Source organism: Alligator mississippiensis, chromosome 11, assembly GCF_030867095.1.
Source record: "Alligator mississippiensis isolate rAllMis1 chromosome 11, rAllMis1, whole genome shotgun sequence".
In the NCBI taxonomy this organism is placed as follows: Eukaryota; Metazoa; Chordata; order Crocodylia; family Alligatoridae; genus Alligator; species Alligator mississippiensis.
Window position 1 is genome coordinate 1,911,137 of NC_081834.1, and position 22,896 is coordinate 1,934,032.

Genomic DNA, 22,896 nt, shown 5'->3' on the forward strand with positions numbered 1-22,896 from the left:
CATTTCCGTCATTTTAGCTAGTTTTAAGGCTGCCTCCGCAGCTGAGCACTGTAGGGCAGGGTCTGCATCTTACTGGGTGTGCTGGCACATCACCTGTGGTCTGTGATGTGGACTATGGTGATGAGGGGGCATCATCACTGGACCAAATAATGCAGATTATAACATCCGAGGCTCATTCATATGCTGTCAGATATGCCATCAACTGCTTACTGTGCCCCTCTGCTGTCGACATGGGGCAGACGTAGGGGTGATCCCTACGTGTAGGAATGAACGAGGAGCAAGCTGAAATCGGCTCCAAAAAGACGCACAAGCCCGCGGCCGAATGCTTTGAACACTTCCTCGCTGGTTGAAAACCAATTTGACTGGGAAACTGAGGAACCGGAAATCACCCACGACTGGACTGTGTTAAGTGTAGTCTAAACGGAGACGAGGGCTTCTTATCCCAGTACCTGGATTAGTTTCATCCCCCCTCCCCATGCCTCTCAGTGACTTACCTGCTTTGTTTCCTTTCTCCTACTCACCTTGCTTCTCTCAGCAGTGCCCCCTCCTTCTCCTGCCCCCTTCCCTACCCTTGGTATTTTAATCACTGCTTTCTGTTCAGCAGCTCCACTTCCTGCAGCCCCTTTGCAGCATCCGACGAAGCCAGCCGCTGCTTACAAAAGCTTATGCTACACATCTCTGATTCAGGCAGTTTACAGGGGGCAAATCTGCTCTCTGCCCGACTTTGGGCTGGTGCAGGTAACTACCTCTCTGCCTCGGCAATGGATGCTGGAGATAGTAGTAGGGGAGCTGGGAACTTGTCTGGGACTGGCGGCATGTTCCCTTGACTGCTGGCGCACTGTTAGCCACGAAGAGGGCGGCTCAGTGGTATTCGGATGGCCCGTGAAGAAGAGGGCAGGGCCACTTCAAACTGCTGGGAGCAGGGGAGGGCACGGCCCCAGGGGGAAAGCAATAGGTCCAGTGGTCGCTGCACGCTGCGTGCACCACAGTGCCTGTGTGTGCACCCAGGAAGGAGGCTGCTCTTGCCCAGCAGGAGTAGTGTGTGCGCGTGCAGGTGTGTGCTCCGGATCCAGAGCCCTGACCCAACTCCTCCCAGCATCCTTTCACAGAGCCTTTCTGCTGCCTGCATTTCATTAGCACTAGCCAGCCCTGGCGAGGCCTTGCTAATGCCCGCAGTTGGAGTCTGGCCAAGGAACTGAGCTGACTTGTGAAACCAGCTCAGCACCCGCGGACCAAGCGAGAGACCAGCCTGGCTGGTTCAGGTAGCTAATGCCCATGTTGCTTGATGAACAGGTCTTAGCTCTACTTACCTGGCTCCAGTTCCCAACTTCCCAGCTGGCTGTTACTGGGGCTGCTTCCGTCGCCGAGACCCTGAGGACAGACTCCTCCTTCACTACGTTCTCGTCCTCCTCCTCCTGCGGCAGCTCTGGGTGCACTGGGGTGGGGAGAGAGGGCTCAGGTTCTCCGCTGCTGTAGACAAACGTGCTTTGGGTTCCTTGTGGGGACCCATCCCCTGGGGCTGCACTTTGGCGTGTGTCCGCTGGGGTGGTCCCGTGGGCCCTGGCAGCAATGTGCATTGTGGGATAAGTCCTCTTCGTTTCCTCTGATTCTCCATCAGCCCACCCTGCAGAGGTTAGTGCGGCGGGCAGAGTTGCTGGTGGAGCAGCTGCAGGGCTCTGACTGGAGGATGTCGGCACTGCCGGGGTCTGGGTGCCTGGGTGGGCTGGATTGCTTGGGGTAAGCATTTCAATTATTTGGGTAGATGGCTTGGATGTTAGGGCTGTGGTGGCTGCTAGGACATCCTGGGTGGGCAAAACAATGGTGGAATAGACTGGCTGGTTCTGCGCACCGCCTGCACGGACCAGCTCTTTGTCCAGTGAACTGTCTATACTCAGAACAGAATCAGCATCTTTTTGGCTGTCTCCCATTTCCTGCTCACCCGTAGGCACGTGGGAGAGGAAAGGGGTGGCATAGGCTACAGGGTACGGTGACTCACTTGTCTGTAGCTGGGGTGCCAGGGTAGCTGGTCTCCAGTTGGTGCCTATTGTCTCCTCTGTTGCAGCCCTACCTGCCTGTGCATCTTCACCTTTCGTTTCGGAGGCAGCATCATCACCGTCACCGATGTCATTATCATCGATGACCGAATCCATGTCACTCGCGTCTCCATGGTCTTTCTTGCTGTCGTTATCAGGAGCCTCTGTGCTTTCATGATCCTCTTCCCTGCTTTCAGGCTTTCCCGTGCTTTCAAGAATGGCGTGTGCGTCTTCCCCACCGGCGCCGCTCCTGTCAACGGGCAGCGGTGGAGAGAGAATGGCCAAATAAGGAGACGTGGTAGCGAGGTCGGTGATTGTAGAAATGGTGCTTGTCAGCAAGGCTCCTTGGGGGTTATCAGTGGGCAGATTATCATAGCTGTTTATAGAATAATGGCTCGTTGCACTCAGAGTGGGTGGAGGGTCTTTGGAGAGCGGCGTATGCATTTCCTCCTCTTCCTCGTCTGTCACGTAGGAAGTGGTATAATCAGCAGGGGTTGTCTTGATAACCTCATGTTGAGTTACGCTGAAGAGGGTTTTGTTGACTTGAGCCCCCGCGTCTTCCTGCTCTTCACCAGGCATCTTTGCAGACGGGTTTGTTTCACTGTCTGTTGAGATGACTTTGCTGGAGTCTCCTCCTGGTTTCTCCTCGTATGAAGTATCGGGAGACACTTCATTGGACTCTTCCACACTATTAGCTGTCTTGTCCCCAGGCTCTGGTTTAAGCCCATCGCTCTTGATGTCCTTCTCACCAAAAGGGTCATAGGACAGGTCTTCATGGAAATTGATGAAATTATAATCGTAGTAAAAGTCATCAACAAACACATTTCCCTTTTTGTTGCTGTTGGATGAGAAGTCCTCCTCGGGTATGACGTTCACGTCGTTGGACTCTGGGACATTTGGAATCGAAGGGCTAAATTTAGCAAGGTGATTATGGGGCATGTGATGTATCTCATTAAACAGCTCTCTGCTGGAAGACCCGCTGCCAGACCAGTCAGCGTTGGCGTTTTCTATTTTCTTTTGGCACAGCTGTAGGGAGCACGTCATTTCTGACCCTGGCTTTTCTGTAGGGTCGCAGGCCATCCGAGTATTGTTACTGCAATAAACAGGGCGCCTCTGTGTCCCATTTCCACATGTTACCGAACACTAGAAAAGGAAGAAAAGAAACCAAGATATCAGCAAAGAGAGTCTGCGATTTAAGTTGGTAAATTATGCTAAGGATGTGCATCGTCTTGGGAGCATGGGCATCCCTATGCAGATGAGCTGACATAATGACATAATATTGGCAAAGTAGGAATCACAATTTCTTCAGAAGTCAAAACAGATTTGAGTTGAGCAGAGTTCCCGTGCCCTTAAGCAAAGCCCAATGACCTGACTCCTGAGTGAGTGCTTGGGTCTTCTGGTTAGATATACAGCACAGAGCAACCTCTGTATTGAGTTAAGAGTGGTGATGAAGCTTTAATTAAGAGCTGCATCCACTTCTGTCACAAACCACCTTACTGATATATTTATATCACAGGCTGAAGCATGGCCAGCATGTTTTTGGAGTTGGGGGTAGCAAGGGGCAATGGCTAAGATGATCTAATAGGTCTTTTCCATTAGCAGTTTCCATGAAGGACAGCTCTTCTTTTGAAAGAGGTTATTAAATAAAGGGGCAATAAAGATGGGTGTTGTCCCAGAAAATGAAAAAGCTGAGGATCAAAAGTTTTGTTGAGGGGAAAAAGCACATAACGGACCCATTGATATTTACTCAGCACAGAAGAGCTCCCACAAATTGGAAAGGAGGTCAATGAGATGTCCCTGCTCAGTATGGACAGTATACTTCCACATACGTTGAATTTGGTCTGAGTGAGCCATAGATCGACAGAGCTTTACTTACAGGGGACACAAGTGCCTTGCTCAATCAAACCTAGCAAAAATGATCAATGGGCATTTTTAGATTGAAAAGCCATTACCGTGGCCACAAATGTACTTTTCAGTGACCACAGCACCGACATCGGAGTATAAGATAAACTGCAAAGATCAAGTTCTCAGTGTATTCTCTGAGTCCCTACATAGACTGTGGCCAATCTTGGCCCGGGCAAGGACTTGTAAGTATGCTTACCGCACTTATACAGACAAACACACGTGGGCAAAGGTCCCTGCAGACCAGCGTTGTTCCTCTGCATCCCACAGCACTGCTCGGGGCTGATGTGGCCTTCAGCACGTGCTAATGGGCCCTGTGGGTCGTTATCGCTGAATCATAAAATTCAGGCTGGAAGGGACCTCAGGAGGTCACATCTAGTCCAACCCCCTGCTCCAAGCAGGACCAGCCCCAGCTACATCATCCCAGACAAGGCTTTACTGAGTTGTGTCTTCAAAACCTCCAAAGACGGAGATTTCCCTACCTCTCTAGGTAACCTGTTCCAGTGCTTCACCGCCTTCCTCGTGAGAGAGTTTTTCCTAATCTCCAACCTCAACTTCCCTTGCTGCAGCTTGAGCCCACTGCTCCTTGTCCTGCCATCTGCCCCCACTGAGACCAGTCCAGCTCCATCCTCTTTGCAACCCCCTGCAGGGAGGTGAAGGCTGCTATTCAATCCCCCTCGGTCTTCTCTTCTGCAGACTCAATCAGCCCAGTTCCCTCGGCCTCTCCTCACCAGTCCTGTCCCCCAGCCCCACAACCATGTTCATTGTCCTCCACTGGACTCTCCAATTTGTCCATATCCTTTCTGTAGTGGGGGCCCAAACCTGGACACAGGACTCCAGATGAGTATTGTGTTGCCTGGAAGAGCCCTCTGGCTACCCCCCATCTCTTAGGTCCATAACGGGAGGGTTGGTGACGAGGAGACCTCACAGGCTGCGTATTGTCTGGGTTTTCTCCCAGGCGGCTTGCCCAGTGCAGGCAGCTCTGTGAACCGTACTGCAACCAACGTACGTGGAAATGAGGCCCTGTTTCCCTTGCATGCCAAGACAGAGTTTCAGATGGTGATTTGCTACTGCAGTCGCTGAGGAAAGAGGAAGGATTATCCACTAGCCAGGCCACGGGAGAGGACGGTTCAATTCCCTGCTTCTCTGCTTTCCACAAACTTATCCCAGAACGAGCGTTAATTAGCCTGCGGGGGATTTGACAACAGTCTTGAAGGGTGATGACAGAGAGGATGGAGATGGGCATTTCTCTGTGCGTGTAGAGGACAGGACTAGGAGCACGGGCCTCAAGCTGCAGCAGGGGATATTCAGGTTGGAGACGAGGAGGCAATCCCCGACTCGGAGGGTGGTCAAGCATGGGAACAGGCTGCCTAGAGACGTTGTGGAGTCTCCATCCTTGGAAACTTTCAGAAGTAGGCTGGACAGATGTGTCTGGTGGGGCTTTGTCAGGGATGATCCTGCCAGAAGCAAGGGCTGGACTAGACAACCTCCTGCCTGACTTTCCTATGATCCCATGATTTCCTGGGTGACCTTAAGTCACTTAGCCTCTTCAGACAGGTTTTGCACTGGAGGGACCCATGACAGCATCTTCCCCATTCCCCCCACGTGGCCCCGGAGGCCTGAGTGCTTCTGCATTTACCCAGCGCTGACTGCGCAGCTCACCCCACGTGCCGTGGTCTCAACGGGCAGGCTGGGGCCCTCGTCTATCTTAGTTTAATGCCTCCTTGGACATGTGAAATATGTCGGAGGAATGTGCAGGCACAAGGGCAGCTTGTTGATAGACATACGTGCCCGCGCTCAGGCATTTTGTCACGCACAAAATAGGACTGAAGTGAAGGATTTCTACATACAGCTGGTAGCTGATGGGACCCTCATCCACCGCTTCTCCCCGCCAGGACGCTGTGGTTGAAACCAAGGGAATACAGAGTAATATCCACAGCTTGTCCCTGAGGACAACATACACTAATGTGTAGCAAATTTGGCTGAAAAGCCCCAAGGGAACGGAGCTGTAGAGCAGAACGCCTCGCCGGATCCTCAACCCCTCACCATTTCCACCGAGCAGACCGCCTCCCGTGTTGGGAGAGGAAGAGACGGCAACAACCGATGATCTTAGGAAGGCTTGACATGCACAAAGGGTTAAAGAAAGATTGTGTAACACTACATGATAGGGGCTTGGAGGTCTGCACACACACACACTATGTCCATGCAATAAGCAAACACACTTAATTAACCTGAACCTCATTTAAGTGCAAAGAGGAGTCATTCAGAGAATCTAGCACGTTTAACACGGATGCGCTTTGGAAGCTTCCTGAACGAAGGAGCAACAGCTCTCACCCAGCAAAGCACCTAGGCACGTGCTTAAATCCCCTACTTAAAAGCCATGCTTAAATGCTTTGCTTGATAAGGGCCAGTGTGATTATAAGGCTTTCCTATTATAATCGTAAAGGCTTAGCTATTATGTCCCTGTCAAGTTTTCTCCCCTTTATTTTCTATCTTTCATTGTGGCTGAGAGAGAGAAAAGGAAAGAAGACTCTTGATTAGAGAGAAGAAAGAATGTGTAGAAAATAATGGGGGATCTTTGGAAAATTCCCAAAGATTTCTTTTCTGGACTCACTATTGATCATAAGGCCAAAAGGGACCATTGTGAGCATCTCATCTAATCTCCAGCCTAACGCAGACCATATCACTTCTCTGAATTGGCTGATTATTTCAACCAAGGGATTGTGGCTTTGTCTCAGAAAATTCCCATTTATCATTCACATTTTTTCAGTCGCATCTTCTTCCTCCTGTTGTTTTTCAGTCACAAATACTTCCTTTTTTATTGTTCTATTGATTTTTTTTAAATTAAAACTTTCTAATTTCTTCTTTTCTTGTTGGGGGGAATGGAAAGATTTGGAAATATAAATCTTATTTTGAATTTACAATTTTTTTTGGTTAAGAAAAATACACAGCTTATGATTTAAGCTGAACCATCAATCAGCCTCCTCCCCCCCCTCCCAAAAGCTGAGTAGATTTTCAATAAAAGTTCCCATGGAATATTTCTTCTAATACGAGACGATTTGGACATAGGCTTGCATAAAGAATTCAAGATGTTGCTTGTAAGAAACAGCCCCATTTCACAGAAAAAATCATTTTACAGAAAAGTTTTCCCTGACTCCACGCTCACTTTGTTGCCCCACTTCTTGCAAAGCCCCTTGGGTGCTCTGGCCGTGCAGGCTTCAACCCCCAATGCAGGGTGGGGGACATGGCCAGTAGGGTTAGGGAATAATTGCCCTCCGAGGGCGCTGAGCACCAAGCACAAAGAGCCATTTCCTTGCAGAAGCCCCTAGTCCTGACGCAGGCCGGGAACGGGGCTTCCTCCTAGGCCCCATCACGTGCTATGCTCTCCCTATTCCAGATGCTAGCCTACACTGGGGCCCTTGTATGCTGGAGACCCAGGACAAGCCACACTGGTGCGACACATCTGGCCCGGGTTTTGGCATCGCTGCAGAGGCACCAGTGTCGCCACCCCTGGGTATATATCCCCATATAGACAGGGCCTGGTGTTCAGCCAAAAAGAGCTTTAAAAAAAGACATAACCACACCAAGCCCCTCGGGATGTGCTCTTCCACAGGCGGCTGCAGAGAAATGGTAATAAATTCCATCTGCAAACAGACAGCGCCTGCTTAGATAACTAGTGGAGGGGGGAAAGCGGGGGCTACTTCTGTAACTCGCTATACTGCACTTTTTGTTTCTGGCTTTAAAACAATGGCTGTGGAGATGATCAGCGTGAAGGTTGCGTGGGTCAAGGTCAGTGCTGACACTTAACAAAACCCCCAGTCTTAGGAGAATCCCTTTGCTGCCTCCATTCAGCGGGCTGACTTATCTGTTGAAATCCATTAATAGCAGGGCGTCCCGTAAACTAATTGGGGAACAATCTGTGCTGCTCACTCCCCATATAGCCAAGTGGGCTAGGCTAGCCGGAGGGCTTTTTGAGAAGAGAAGAGTTCATTTCCTCCCAGCCATATATTACAAAGAGTAACGAGCTGCTGGCCAACGTGCCCACCCGCTGTTATGGCTTGCCAAAAACACCTTGTTTCAGGAAACTTAAAGCACGAGCTGGAGCCTGCCGAAGTTGAGGGTGGAAACTTTCTGAGCTGGAAAACATGCAAAAAGCTTTAACAGCTCTTTATTTCTGTGATTCTTGGTGCCAAAAATGGCCTATTTACTTTGCCCTGATGGAGAAAACAGCACAATTCGCAGGCGGAGGGAAAGCAAAGATGAAAAGTGCCTGGGGCTCATTCTTTCTGTTAAGATCTGTCTGAACCACAAGCCTGCCTTGCATGTGAGCTGGCTGTAGGCTTGCAGCTCTTCCAAAAGAAAGAGAGAGAACGAGAACTGCGCCGTTCGGTTTATCCGGAGCCCTGCTGCTTGCTGGGACGTCTGAGAGCTGGCAGCATGGGAGCTAGACCCCGCACCGACCCCCTGCCCCAAGCATTTTGCCTCCGTCACTGGAGGGAGCCCGTCTGGGAAAGCCTCTGCGTCTCGCTGCCCGGTTCCAAGAGACCTCTTGTTTGCAAGTGCCATGGAAAAGGGCAACCTCATGCCCCCGCACGCCCTGGGAACGTTTATCTACATGGGCCCTCAAGCCTCTCCAGGGACGAAGACTAATGTTCTCTCCACCCTTTGACTTTCTCACCTCAGACCAGTTGCCCACAGCCCACTGAGCAGGACAGGCGATATCCCTATTGCAGGGACCGGCAGCTTCTGGCCTGGAGAGGGGCTGACACTCCTCGGGCGGCAGGGCTCTCTGTTCGTCCACCCCCACGCTCTGGATGCAGAGGACCGTCCTCCTCGTGAGCCCCGTTTCGCCGCACGTGGCAGAGCACTTCTGCCACTCGCCAGCCCACCATCTAGGAGAAACGTAAGCAAAGAAAAGTCAGGTGGCGCTGCCCCTTCACGCGTCCTGGTTCATTTCTAGACCCCCCAGCCCTGCCCTGCAACGTCATGCTGAACGGTCCGCAGAGAAGGGCCTGGATTTCAAACGCTTTGAAGAGCGCGCAGCAAGCGCTTGCACCCGAGAGCCGGTTGTTTGTGGAGGGCGAAGCCACTTGCAAAGCTCAGGGCTGCACCTGGATGCTCGCTGCCCCTCCAGCACACAGCTCAGAAGGGCTGTGAGAGAGGCCGGGGTCCCTGGGGAAAAGGGGACCTTGACTGGGGAGTGCATCTCAACCCTCCAAAAACTCAGATCCAAGCTGCAGGGCTACGATTTGTCTCTGGCTTTGCATGCAACATGGTGGGGGTTCCTGGCTTTTTCCAGCTGGTCCCTCCCAGCGGTGCTTACTGTCACAGGGTCCGACTGGGAGTGACCCCGGGACATCACTGTGAGCCAAGATTGCCTCACAGGATCAGGGCCACTGCAGGGTGGGGGGTGAAAACCGTGGTGTCTAATGGTCCTGCTTATGCCCCAAACCCAAGCTCACGAGTTTGCTGCACAGAGCCTGGCCCTGGTCACTACAGGACGGGAGCAAGGGGAAGCGGACCTGGCAGGGCAGGGCTCCTCGCTGCACGTCCGCTGCCTGTCGTCAGGGCGGCTTAACGAGTCGCAGTACCGCTCCTCCACGATGCCCGCCATCTTTTCAACACAGTGCACAATCTGTCTCTGAACACCTGGGGAGAGAGACCGCAAACACAGGTTCATTGGGGCAAGCGGGGCCCTCGGTGAAACTGCCCTGGCATGTCGAGAGCCGAACACCTGCAGGCGGCCGCGACAATCAGCTCCCTGGACGCGGGGGTCGGAGGCCTGGAATGCTGTAATTAAGTGGCCGCTGAATGCAATGATTTGGGCCGGGGGTCAGCAGATGTCAGGTCTGGATTGCAGCTTGCCGAGACGCACACGTACAGTACAGATCATCAAGAATTAACAACCAGCGCCTTTGTCTGCCTTCCCCCTTTGTCGGGCAGCCTGTTGGCAGCAGTTCCCTTGCTCAACTCCCTGTTTTCAATCACCCAGAAGAAAAATGATTGCCTTAGAGAGAGAGAATCCTGACTATGTAGGAGGAATAAAATTAACTCCTTTCAATGGACCCTTTAAAACAACAAGCTCCATAAATGCCAGTCAAGTCCCCACGATGTTTCTCCTTCTCTTTCATTTACCCCAAGCTGCTTTAGCCATTGAAGAAAAAAAAAAAACAGCCACTGCTAACAAATAACAGGAGGCCTCCTAGCCACCTGGTAGGAGAGAAGGGAAAGGAAACCCTTGAAGGCTGCGATTTGGAAGCCCCCGCCTGCCCCGTGCCCGCGGTGCCCACCCAGAAGAGCTCAAGACCATTCCCCAGACTCACAAAGTCTAAACGTTTCTGCTCAGCAGCCACTTCAGGTTGCTGGCTCCACAATGGCACAGATTGTCGGGGGAACAATGCTCCCATTGTTGGGCAGAAATGCAAAGGGGAACGGGAAACCCAATCCGTGCATGTTATCACGATCAGATTTACGGAGCTTCGCAGCGCTGGAAAAAGGATCCTGGCTACATGTCTCCCGCCGGGCGCTGCAGCCCAGAGGTGAAGGGTTAGAAATAATACCGATCTGTCCAGGGCGCAGACACCGAGTCTCAAAGCAAAACACGTCACGTACGGGAACGGCATCCCCGGGGAGGCAGGACATATTATCCGTTTGCCCAGCGTGAGATAAAGATTAGTTAGATGCTAATCCCGGCCAACCCAAACACTGAGCTAGAGCCTGATTACGGAAAGATTTGGATAAATCTTGTAGCTGCCTTTAAAAACCATATGTCAGGTTGTACTTTGCCGGTTCCCTTTCAGAGCTGGGGGTGGTCAGGAAACAAGGCAGAATACGCAAGGACGTTTTCTGAAGTCTGGGGCCCTGGGAAGAGCACGAGCTGCTTGCGCTATGTGCTTCGAGCAAAACAAAATGAACCTTAGAGCCTAATATTCATCTCCCCCTACTTTAACCTTCGTCCAGAGAGACACTGCCCATGCTCCAGGCTCTGCGCCACTCCTAAAGAGCATGGCTTGCCTTCACGCGACGCGACTTGCACTGCAGCGCGAGGAAAACCGCGAAGGAAGACAGAGCCGGGAAGAGGTCTCACAGCCTGTGGCAGCAACACCGGGGCTGCGCTTTGCATCGGCCTTGGACCCGAGTCGTAGCCGCCTCAGGAACAGGCAGGGAGGCCCCCCTGGCACCGCTTCCCCCCAGCATCCTGCAACGGGCAGGTTTGGTGGGTGGAAAAAGCAGCTGGTTCAGCAATCAGGCAAAGTACCCTGGGTCTCGTCTGCCTGGGGGTCCATCAGATGACTCTCTCGTGTCCCCGAACAACAGGGACTGAGAAACAACAGAAGGACAATCTTCACCTGCGGCTGTCTCCGTCGGGCCCCGGGGGCCACGCTGGCCAGACTGGACTTCGGCTGCAATTGGAAGGGGCGCCGGGCGTAGCAGACTGCAATGATGATAACCGCTCTGCTGGGGACTGCAGCCCCCCTTGCAGCAAAATCCCACCCCCAACCAAGTCTTGGGGAGTGTGGCTTGCTCTGTTTCTCTTTTTTTCTGGTCCTCCAGGTTATTTCAATGTAATTGTTTGTCAGAATATACGTGTACCGATTAGCTTACTCATAACCAGGCCTGTTTAAAATAGGAAGCATCTGGTGAAGGGATAAGAAGGATCCCCTGCTGACTCCTTCTATAACGGGCGTGTTGCTCATTATTACCTATGACAACATAGCGTAGGGCAAACTTGATTTCCTTTCAATTATAAACAGCTGAACCATAAAAACCAGCTGTGAGCCAGTCTCTGCAGGTGGAGAGTCCTGTCCCACACGGGGATCTGCAGGGCTTTTCAATCTGGAACGAGGGGCAGCTTTTGAATCGCTGTACTTCTTATTTAATTGCCAGCTCTGTCTCTGCAAAAATGCAAGTGGTAGCAGCCAGGTCTCTTGGCTTTCACAGGTCCCAGCTTCCTTACAGCTCAGTGCAGTTAATCCACCTGGGGAGACTGTGAGTGTCTGGCACAGAAAACTGAACGGTCTTTAACGCGCAGGAAGGGGCCGGTGATTAATGCTGAACGACGGAGGTGCTAAGCAGCTGTCTCCCCTGTGCTCCAGCCCAGGGCACAGGGCTGCCCAAGCTCCTTGTCCTATTGCTGTGGCCAGACAAAAGTGAAGCAGCAGTTTGTCTGATAAAAGCAGCAAGGCTCCCAATTTCTGAGTGGTGGTGATGGGGGGACCCACCCCTAGCTCAGAGCCTGTCCTTGCCAGGGGACATACCCGTCCTGCTCATGCCTGCACTTTGCAGCTGTGGACCTTTAAACTGTTGTATTTGCGCGATGAGGCTGGACACGCGTGTGCTTACTACAGCTCACCGACTGCACCCTCCCTGCGAGAACGAAGTGCAAGACGAGTCCCTGGGATGTCCAGGGACGTGGCCCCACGCAGCTCTTCTGCCCTCACTACCGGAGCCGCTCCTTGGCTTTACGGCTCGTGCCTGCCTCTCTGCACCCTGCAAGGCCGATGCCACTCGTATTCTGCAGCGGCACAGCACAGTCGGGCTGGCAGAGGCTTCGGGAGGTCACATCTAGCCTAGCCCCTGCTCCGGGCAGGACTATCCCTGTCTAAACCTTCTCCTCAACAACCCAGGATCTAGTGCATCTTCTGGCATTTTACTTACTTTAATTTAAAGGGTTTGAAGTGACTTCTAGTCCCCCTGAGATCTGAACACCGGCAGGCCATCTGATGTCCTGCTTCGCACCTGCAGCTCCTGCATCTGCCCCATCACTCCTGACTGAGATACAGCAGGTCTTAGAGAAAGAGCAATTTATGGACTTCATCTCCTGAGAAACTGCTCTTCAACCCCATTAGGAACCAGGACTGAAGGGGCCTCCTGGGCCACTGAGCTCAGTCCCTTGCATTCGCAGCAGACACTTGCCAAGGAAACTCCCGAAGTCACCAATTCAACCCCCCGTGCGCCTACAAGGCACAAACCCAAGCCTGGGTCCTGAATGCCCTCGGTAAAACCAGGAGAGCTACGGGACTGCCAGCTGCCTCCCACTGCAGCAGCAAGGACGGAAGTGGTTAATTAATGCCCAGAGGATCCCAAGAAGAGGACTATGCCCCACTCTCTGGAGGGAGCCCCCCCAGTCTCGCCGTCTGCCCTACAGGAGACATTCCTTCCTGACCCCAAACTGTCACTACAGCTGCTCAGTTAGTACAGGACACATGTACACGGTGACTCATGTCTTGACAACACTACACATCAGTGTCTGACTTCTGTAGCTTTTTGCTCAGAAACAGCTATCCAGATGTTCAGAGTAGCTTTCTCCCTTAATGCCGGTAGCAAGCTCCCACATTAGTGTCTTCGACCCTTCCCCAGCTGGAGCACAGGGGAGCCCATTCTTTTCACACCAGCTAAAAGTCCCTGGTCTTTGCAGATGCAGCTCTGACTTTCAGACTTTGCAGTGAGGTCCCAAGCAGAGACGAGCACCTGACAGGTTAGTGCAGCAGTCGGCTTCTTGCATGCAATAATAATACATTGCTGTGCATCGCGTTGCCCTCTTGTAGCCAAGATGTCTCCAGAGAGGTGGGGTGCTGGTGCATGGTCCCAACAACCTCTCCAGCACTGGCACAGAGGAGCTTGTATCTGCCATGTAGATGAGGGTGGTTTCCTGAGACTTGACAGATCTCCAGCTATCTCTGAACCAAGCAGTCCATTAGTTTGAGACTAATGTCCTCCCTAGGGGTGCAGAGGACTTGAGATTGCAAAATACATCTCCCAGGGAACTGACTCTGCTGTTGTGTTCAGAAGTCAATGAGGTCAAGGTGGCCAGAGGGGTTTTGCAGAAGCAAGCTAGGCCACCATCCAAAAGGCCTTGGGTCATGCTATGCAAGTCACAGCTGGTCAGAGAGGACTCTGACCCCATGAAGGCCTTTAGTCTTGGCCTCCCAATCCAGGTGACCGTCCCATCCACCTGACAGAGAGGTCCTGTCAGTCTCCAGGCAGCAGCCGTCTGCCGGAGGGGAGTGGACAGGGCTGGAGGCACCTGCCACCCACCTGTTTTCCCCAGTTGAAGAACGTAGGACTGGAAGGGGCTACTTGGGTCACAATACTGGCACTGCACCCTCCAGCCTGGCTGTGGACCCCCCACCAATGTTTGCATACTGTTCCCACACTCCGATGCCTCATTTTTACCCTTCAGTGTCTGCCCTTGGGTCAGCCCCCTCCAACACCTGGTCACTTTTGTTGGCCCACTATTGTTCAGCCAGTGGGGCGCACACGGGGGGCAGAACAGGGCACTGGCAGGGGTCGGTCGAGAGGGTTAACAACATGCCGGGCTGGGCACTGATGCCTTTGCAGCACAGCAGAAAGCAGTAGCAGCTGCTTTTCTTCCAGCCCTCTCACACTTTAAACTCAACCTTTGTTGCCCCTTTCCTTGAACACGCAGCCTCCCGGCTTCCCAGGCTCTCTCTGGCGTCTAGTGCGCTCGTGCTGGATTGCTTCCCCTGAACAGAATAGCTCCAGGGCTTGTTTCAGTATTCGCCTTTCCTGCCAGTCCTTCTCAGTCCTCTCACTTGGCCCAGACTCTGCATTCCCCTTTGCTTCTCGGGAAAACCGGCCTTTTTTCCCTTGTGGAAAATCATTGTGAAGAACCCCGGTTCTTGGCAGGCGAGCACAGAGCACCCCTCTCTGGTTTGTCACCACGTGCACAGACCTGTGCCAACTCGTGCCACCTACAGCAGGTTTTACAGGTACCTCTGGTCCACGTGGGCCATGACTGTCATGAAAAAGTCTGCTCCTCCCGTGAATTTACAGCTGCATAAAGAGGACGATGAAAGGAAGTTTGCCTTGTACAGCTCCTTGCTTTATCCCCTGGCAGACAGCTGAAGGTAACAGAGCCTGCCCCGTAACCAGCTTTCGTTTCCTGACTGGGCGACCTCTGCCCCGCAGAGCAGGCCCAGGGAATTTAATAGGGTCACAAAACAGTGTGATGCCTTTTGCATGAGAGTCCCATTAACAGCAGGGCAGGATGACTCGCTCACCCAAAACCTTTCCCTGATATGGGAAAGAGAGTCATTCACTTCTATGGGAGAAGCCTTGAAAGGCACAAGCTTCTGACCCGACACGCAGGCAACAATATTATTCTCTGTTTCTGAAAGGTCAGCGCCTGTTGAAAGCCATTCTCATCGCCACCCTGGCGAGACCTGGCAAAGATCTGAGGGTCTGACATAAAGACGCCCTCCAAGCTCGTGTTAAAAGAATAAATGGGCTAGCACATCAATAGGCTCCCTAAGGCTGGCCACGGCCACTGAATCTTTTGTGAGAAAGCCATGCCCTGTGGCATAGCCACCAAGACCAGGAAGGGAGCCGGGGCGGGTGGCACTGGTAAAAAGGTGAAAGGATCAATGCACGCAGCAGGGAACATTTCCATACCTTGAAGCAGGCTGGGCAGTAAGATCAGGGTCCAGTTTTGGACCCAGGACTCTGGCATTTGAATCAGCATAACCTGAGCATGAGAGATCTGGAAAGGAGAGGGAGAAAGGCAGCACAGGCAGGAACCAGGGTGAGATGTCCGTGGGTGGATCTAGGTTTTGAAAAGGAAGGTGCAAATCACATAAAATGAGGGTGGGAGGGGACTTCAGGAGGTCACATCTAGTCGAATCCCCTGCTCCAAACAGGACCAGCCCCAACTCCATCATCCCGGACAACGCTTTGTCTACCTGGGTTTTAAAAACCTCCAAGAATAGAGAGTCTACAACCTCTCTGGGTAACCTGTCCCAGTGTTTTACTACCCTCCTCGTGGGAAAAATCTTCCTAATATCTAACTTCAACTTCCCTTGCTGCAACTTGAGCCCATTGCTCCTTGTCCTGTATCTGCCCCCACTGAGACCAGCCCAGCTCCAGCCTCTTTGCAGCCCCCCTGCAGGGAGGTGAAGGCTGCTATTCAATCCCCCTTGGTCTTCTCTTCTGCAAACTGAATAAGCCCACTTCCCTCAGCCTCTCCTCAAGTCAAGTTTTAACTGATCTGTTCCTAGCAGAAGGGAGACAAGTGCCTTGTTTCACAGAAACACAGAATTGCAGAAAATGAGGGCTGGAAGGGACCTCAGGAGGTCACATCTCATCCAACCCCCTGCTCCAAACAGGACCAGCCCCAACTACAACATCCCAGCCAAGGCTTTGTCTAGCCTCCAAGGATGGAGACTCCACCACCTCTCTGCGTAACTTGTTCCAGTGCTTCACCACACTCCTCATGAGAGTTTTTCCTAATATCCAACCTCAACTTGCCTTGCTGCAGCTTGAGCCCATTGCTCCTTGTCCTGTCATCTGCCCCCACTGAGAACAGCCCAACTCCATCCCCTTTTAACCCCCTGCAGGGAGCTGAAGGCTGCTCTCAAATCCCCCTCAGTCTTCTCTTCTGTGGAATAAATCAGCCCAGTTCCCTCAACCTCTCCTCACCAGTCCTGTCCCCCAGCCCCACAACCATTTTCATTGCCCTCCGCTGGCCTCTCTCCAGTGTGTCCACATCCTTTCTGTAGTGGGGTGGCCCACAACTGGACACAGGACTCCAGATGTGGCCTCCCCAGTGCTGAATAGCGGGGAAGCATCACTGCCCTCAGTCTGCTGGCAGCGCTCCTACCGATGCAGCCCAGGATGCCGTCAGCCTTTTTTGCACCCAGGGCACACTGCTGGCTCCTGTTCAGCTTATTGTCCACTGTCCCCCCAGGTCCTTTTCTGCAGAGCTGCTGCCCTGCAAGTCAGCCCCTGCCTGCCCCGGTGCAGGGGATTGTTCTCTTCTAGGTGCAGGACTTCGCACTTGTCCTTGCTGAACCTCATGAGAGGACTTTTGGCCCAATCCTTCAATTTTTCTGGGTCACTGTGAATCCTAGCCCTATTCTCCAGTGTATCTACTCCCCACAGCTTGATGTCATCTGCAGGCTTGCTAAGGGTGCACTCCATGCCATTTTCTAAGTCGTTGATGAAGATACTGAACTAAGCTGGCCCCAGGACCGACCCCTGGGGCACTCCACTTGATACCGGCTGCCAACTAGACATTGAGCCATTGATTACTACTCTCTGAGCCCAATGCTTCAGCCAGTTTTCTATCCACCTTACAATCTATTCATTCAGCCCATACTTCCTTAAGTATGGTGAAGTGCATTATCACATATAAAACAATGCATATTTTCACCCATTAAAAATAAGATAGAAGTTTTACTCATGTGCTGGGGGCCTATGGCTGGATGATTCAGTTTAAGATTGAAGTAAAAATGAAGATAACACCATTGGAATGAGTTGAAAACAATCTGCAGGGCTGTGAAATAGGAGCTATATGACCAGGAGCAGCCAACAGAGAGCAGAATGGCAGACGAAAGGTTAACCTGATTAGTGGAACATTGAATTATTAAAAAGGGTCGTTAACACCTGTGGAATGAAAGCTCAGAAGGAATCGGGTAGATGACAATGATTCCCTCAGTGCTGCCTGAGCAGAAATGCTGCTGTCACTTCTGGGCAGATGATTTTAATCTTTGTGGGGAGCAGGAATGAAAGGGGGATGGAAGTGCATCCATGCAACACTCCCTCCCCCTGATCCACCCCTGGACGTGTCAGTGCTGCAGGGACCAGTAAGCCTCATTCCAGCAATGGGGCTGGATGCTGGTGGGCGGCGAGGAAGAGTCAGGAGAAAAGGATGGTGTCTGCAGAGCAGAGTGAAAGCCAGGCAGGACTCGCTGCAAACGCCTCTCTGTTTCTGCACCATCTTCCCATCGGAGGATCTGCAAGCAGCTCGTGGGGCAAGGACATGAAATCTTTCAATGCCTTTTGGTAACGTACAATTTTCTCCATTCGGCAGAGGGAGAAACGGGAATGCAGAGAGGCTACGTGAAATGTCCAAGTCTTGCGACTCTTGCTTCTGCCCTGGGACCCCAAGCCCATCCTTCCTTTCTTCCGTTCTGAGCAACAGGGGACAATAATATCATCAAAAAAACACCAGCTTGCTAAATCAGCCTAAGGCAGGGTAGAGAATGAATCGCATGAAGAACCACTACTGGATTGCAGGAAGCCTTGGACAGGACAGGTTACCCAAACTCTTCATCAAATGTCATAGGCTCTCTCCTTGCCATTGTGCCAGTGCTTTGGCTCTTTGTGCAGAAACAATTCACCGTGCCATGACTGGCATAAAAGAGGACTGTTCTCCTCGGCCAGCAAGCTGGCTCCTGCTGTCACATGGACCCAATGATATTTGTGGCATCTGGCTGGTCCCTTTGATCACAAACGATGGATTGTGGTGTGGTGGCATGAATGGGGCTGAGTAGGAAGGGGAACAGCTCCTTTGAGTGAACAAGTGCCTTTATATTCCACGACGGCGTAAAAAGACAGAAAAACGGTATTCCTCCAGCAAGACCCTGCTGGAATGTAAGAGGGGCACGACCAAAGGGGCGCTATAGAAAACATCCAGAGGCATGCCCTGCCTGGCTGGAAATAGGCCTCGGTCAACAGGCAGATAATACAGCCAGCCACCACCAGCAGAGACCTCAGCCCTTGAACTTGAATCCAGACTCATGCTGACTCCTTCCTAAATCCTCAAACAACTGCAACCCATACTACAAGAAGACCCAATTTTTAAAGAGATCTTCCCACACCCACCCATCCCAGCCTTTAAACAAGCACTAAACCTCACCAACCTCATCACCAGAAGCAAGCTTCCTCTGGCCCAAAATACACCAAACGGATCCAGATTACGCTGGGACAAGAAATGTAAAACCTTCCAACACAAAACCATCACCATTCCTGGATCTTGCGCCTACATCTCCAGAAATGTATTATAACTCATCCAGTGCACAAAATACCCTGATGGAAAAAAAGTAGGAGAAACCAAACAGCAACTGCGTACCAGAATGAAAGCACACCGAAAATCCATCGAAGACAAAAATACCCAATTTTCTGCGGGTGCACACTTCTCACAAGACAACCCCCTATCTCCAGTCTCTCAGTTCTAATCCTCAAAGGGAATCTACAAAACACCTTTTGCAGACAAGCCCACGAACTGCACATCATAAATCTCCTGGATACAAAAAATCATGGACTAAATATAGACATTGGATTTATGGCACGTTACAACGGCCTGCCATTTGATAACCCCAGACCTGTATTTTGCATATTGGCGCACAAACACCAACAGACTCTCCACATGTCTGAAGAGGGATTTTTGTGTCTGAAAGCTTTCAAAGAACAATTTTTCCAACTATTCAGTTAGTCTAATAAAAAATATCACATCTACCCAAAGAACCTTGTTTGCCTGGCTCCTTCCTATAGGTTTTACTGCTGTTCTTGATGAGAGAGAGAGATTGATTCATTCCATCCCTGTTGCATGGGTTTGCAAACCCTATGGGAAGACCATCATCTTCCACTCTTTTTCTGGGTGGGGTGACAGGCTAATGGGGTGCTACTGATGCTGCTAAAGCATGTGTCACCATGCTCATATGGTGGAAGCATGATGGCCAGAAAGCCAGCAACAGGTAGAATGACCAATGTCCATAAGACCTTGGGTGCCCGAGGGAGGGCCATTAGGGCGCTTGCAGATGATGTGGTCAGCTGTCTGAGCTTGAGCACCACAGCTGCAGCCAGCATCACTGGAGAGGCCTCAAGGGTGCATGCTCGCCTAAAACCATCCAACACCCATTCTGAGATGGTTAAAAGCAGTCCAGGCTCAACGGGGCAGCTGCCAACCCGAGGGGCAGATGCTGGTGTTGGGGATGAAGTCCTCTGGCCGCAGTTCACATGCAATGTATTTCCTGCTCCATTGATGGGAGGTCCATGCTGTGGGTGAGAGGCTATCTGCAGATTCAACAAACTTATTGGCCTGAGTGGAGAATGGTGTCCAAGACTTCAGGTGGCCGCTGGTTTTCTGGCGTGTGGCTACTAGGCTGGAGTGCAAAAAATGTTCGGGTCTTGGCCTTTGAGGCTTAGGGCCAGGGCAGCAGCTTGTCTCCAGATGTTGGGGGGTGGGAATGCCCGAGAGGACTGGTAAGAGGTCAACTGGGGTTGGCTGATGAAATATTATGGGCTACACAGTGCCCCTGAGGTCCCCCCAGTGACAGGGGTTGTGAAGAGATGTACCATGCACAACGCCTCTGGGACAGTTTGCCTGGCCAGTTCTGTAAGCCCAGGTAGGAAAGAGATCATGGCTTCGCTTTGCCCTGCCCCGGTCCCTCCCTGGGGAGTTTCGAGCTAACAGAGACTTGCTGCTGAGCTCTGTCACTTCTGCCACGGTGCCTCCTGGCCTGGGAGAGGGGCTGGTTGTGGGCAAGAAGCTCCTGGGCAGAGGTCAGCTCTGCTACTAGAAAACAGCCCTGACATGGCAGTGGTGCTCCAAGGGGCTATTCCTGTGATGACCTGGCCATGTGGATCGCAGACCCAGTCCTTTCCATCTCAGGCACGTACGACCAGCCAAGGAGCAAGCAGTGGGCTGTCCAACTTCCAAAACAAACAGTGGTAGAGCTCCCCGGGCCCGTAAGGTAACGGCGTGGAAGCCAGCTGGGTGTCCCCAGGGGTGCGTGGTGCTAGGACCTGTTGCCAGACTGGTAGTTTGCTTCTAAGACTGTTTTGTTTTGTTTTTTTAAAGCCTTTCTTTGGAAACGGTGTCAAAAATCCCTGATTGACATGGCACCAACTCTGCTGGCAGCCTCCTCTCTCCATGCCAGCTACGGGACAGATCACCAGACAGAGCCACCTCTTTGCTTTCGTTCCACGGTGGTCGGAGGGGGACATTTCTCGGGATGACCTTGCGTCCCATGACCTGCTTTGCTATCTCCTGCTCCTTCTCACAGCACAGGTTTCAACTCCGACTTTTGACTTGTGCATTATGCTGTGATGGAGTGAAGACGTCACTGCAGACTCCTGCTGAAGTGACAAACCCTCCCAGAGCACCTGGCTGAATTTCTTCATCAGGACTCTTGGGTGGGTGTGGTGCTGAGGTTGGCATTTGGTGAGAGAACCAGCGCTTTGAGTCGCCGTTTGGTCTCATCTCTGCCTCTGAAGAAATGCTGGCACGCGCTGCTCCCTTGCACAGGGCAGAGGGCAAGGCAGAAACGGAGCCCTCTGGTATAGAAATAGGTGGCTGTGTGCGTGCAGCGTGGCACTAACAGCCTCCTGAGACGCGGGCACGTTCCCCGCTGCAGCTGACCGGCCGGATTCTGATCTCTCACCACTTCCCACCCATGCATCTCCATGGACCTCAGTGGTGTAACTCTTGATTCTCTCTCGTGTAAACGGTGTAGGCTCAGGGGTGTGGACAGGTGTCTCTGTCTGGCCACTTTATTTCCCCACCTCTGGTGTCAAATGATGAATGGAAACGCTCCCCAGTTCAATGCTGGTTTGGGATATGAAGCTCTCCTCCTCCTACTGGACCCTTAACACAGGGAAGTGAGGTTTCAAGCCCCAGTATAAACAGTTTCATAGTGTCATAGTAACGAGGGTCAGGAGGGACCTGATCAGATCATCTAGCCTGACCCCCTGCCACAGGCAGGAATGAATGCCGGGCTCACAAGACCCCAGACAGGTGATCGTTCAACCTCCTCTTGAATATGCCCAAGGTCGGGGTGAGGACCACTTCCCTGGGAAGTTGGTTCCAGATTTTGGCCACCCGAACTGTAAAATATTGCTTTCTGATCTCTAACCTAAACCTGCTCTCCATCAGCTTATTACCGTTGTTCCTCGTCACCCCAGGTGGTGCTGGGGAGAAAAGGGCTCTGCCTGTTTGCTGTTGATCTCCCCTGATGAGCTTGTAGGCAGCCCCCAGGTCCCCCCTCAGCCTCCTCTTGCTGAGGCTGAACAGGTTCAGGTCCCTCAGTCTCTCCTCGTAGGGCCTGTCCTGCTGCCCTCTCACCAAGCGGGCGGCCTCCTCTGAGCCCTCTCCATGCTGGCCACATCCCTCCTGAAGTGCGGTGCCCAGAACTGGACGCAGTACCCCAACTGTGACCTGACCAAAGTCGCACAGAGGGGGAGGATCACCTCTCTGGACCGGCTTGAGATGCACCTTTGGATGCATGACAAGGTCTGGCTGGCCTTGCTGGCTGCGGTCTGGCATTGGCGGCTCATGTTCATCTTGGAGTCAATAATGACTCTGAGATCCCTTTCCGCCTCTGTGCTTTCAAGAAGGGAACTCCCCAGCCTGTATGTGTGCTGTGGAGTCCTTCTCCCCAGGTGCAGCGCCCTGCATTTGTCTGCGTTGAACCCCATCCTATTCTTCTCTGCCCACTTTTGTAGTCTGTCTAAATCTAGTTGCAGCCTCTCTCTCCCTTCAAGTGTGTCCATCTCGCCCCACATCTTAGTGTCATCAGCAAACTTGGACAGCATGTTTTCCACCCCCTTGCCCAAGTCGCTGATGAAGATGTTAAACAGTGCTGGCCTGAGGACCAAGCCCAGGGGGACCCCATTGCCCACATCTCACCAGGCTGAGTACAACCTGTCCACCACCACTCTCCGGGTGCGCCCCATCAGCCAATTTTTTACCCATCCAACTGTGCAGAGTTGAGATCCAATGCCCAGAGTTACAGCAGTAAATACCTGCAAAACTTTGTGAAGAGCATCAAACACTTGTATGTCAGGGCAGGAGCCAACCACTAAGTATTGCAAGCTGCAAGGAAACTTCTCCCTGAAAGCAGGTTACTCTGGGATTCCTCAGTGCAGGGTATGTACCGGGGAAGCAGCAGGCACTGGCCACGGGAGCAATTAGGCCCCTCATCATTAACAATGGGAGTCGAAGGTGAAGTTCTCTTGTATGGCAAAAGCCCCTTCTGACTGTTGGAAATGCAACTTTACTCTGTGTGTGTGTGTGTGCGCGCGCGCACACGCATGCATGCGCATAGCACAGAGGGAGAGAATGATTGCTTGTGTACACACACACACACAACATATAAATGTACAAACATATGCATGTACACTTGTGTGCACATATAAACATACATATACATCTAGCTTT

At 52.1% G+C, this 22,896-nt stretch overlaps 1 protein-coding gene across 1 annotated transcript in view; it reads right to left on the minus strand.

The window, feature by feature from the left end:
- Window positions 1-22,896, minus strand: part of ADAMTS7 (ADAM metallopeptidase with thrombospondin type 1 motif 7) — a 137,853-nt gene that overhangs the window by 45,881 nt on the left and 69,076 nt on the right. Inside the window, exons 17-19 of the mRNA XM_014601147.3 lie at window positions 9,458-9,584; window positions 8,614-8,827; window positions 1,311-3,176 (exon numbers count right to left, since the gene is read on the minus strand). Of these exons, the coding sequence (XP_014456633.2) occupies window positions 1,311-3,176; window positions 8,614-8,827; window positions 9,458-9,584 (2,207 nt within the window). The remainder of the gene's footprint in view (window positions 1-1,310; window positions 3,177-8,613; window positions 8,828-9,457; window positions 9,585-22,896) is intronic.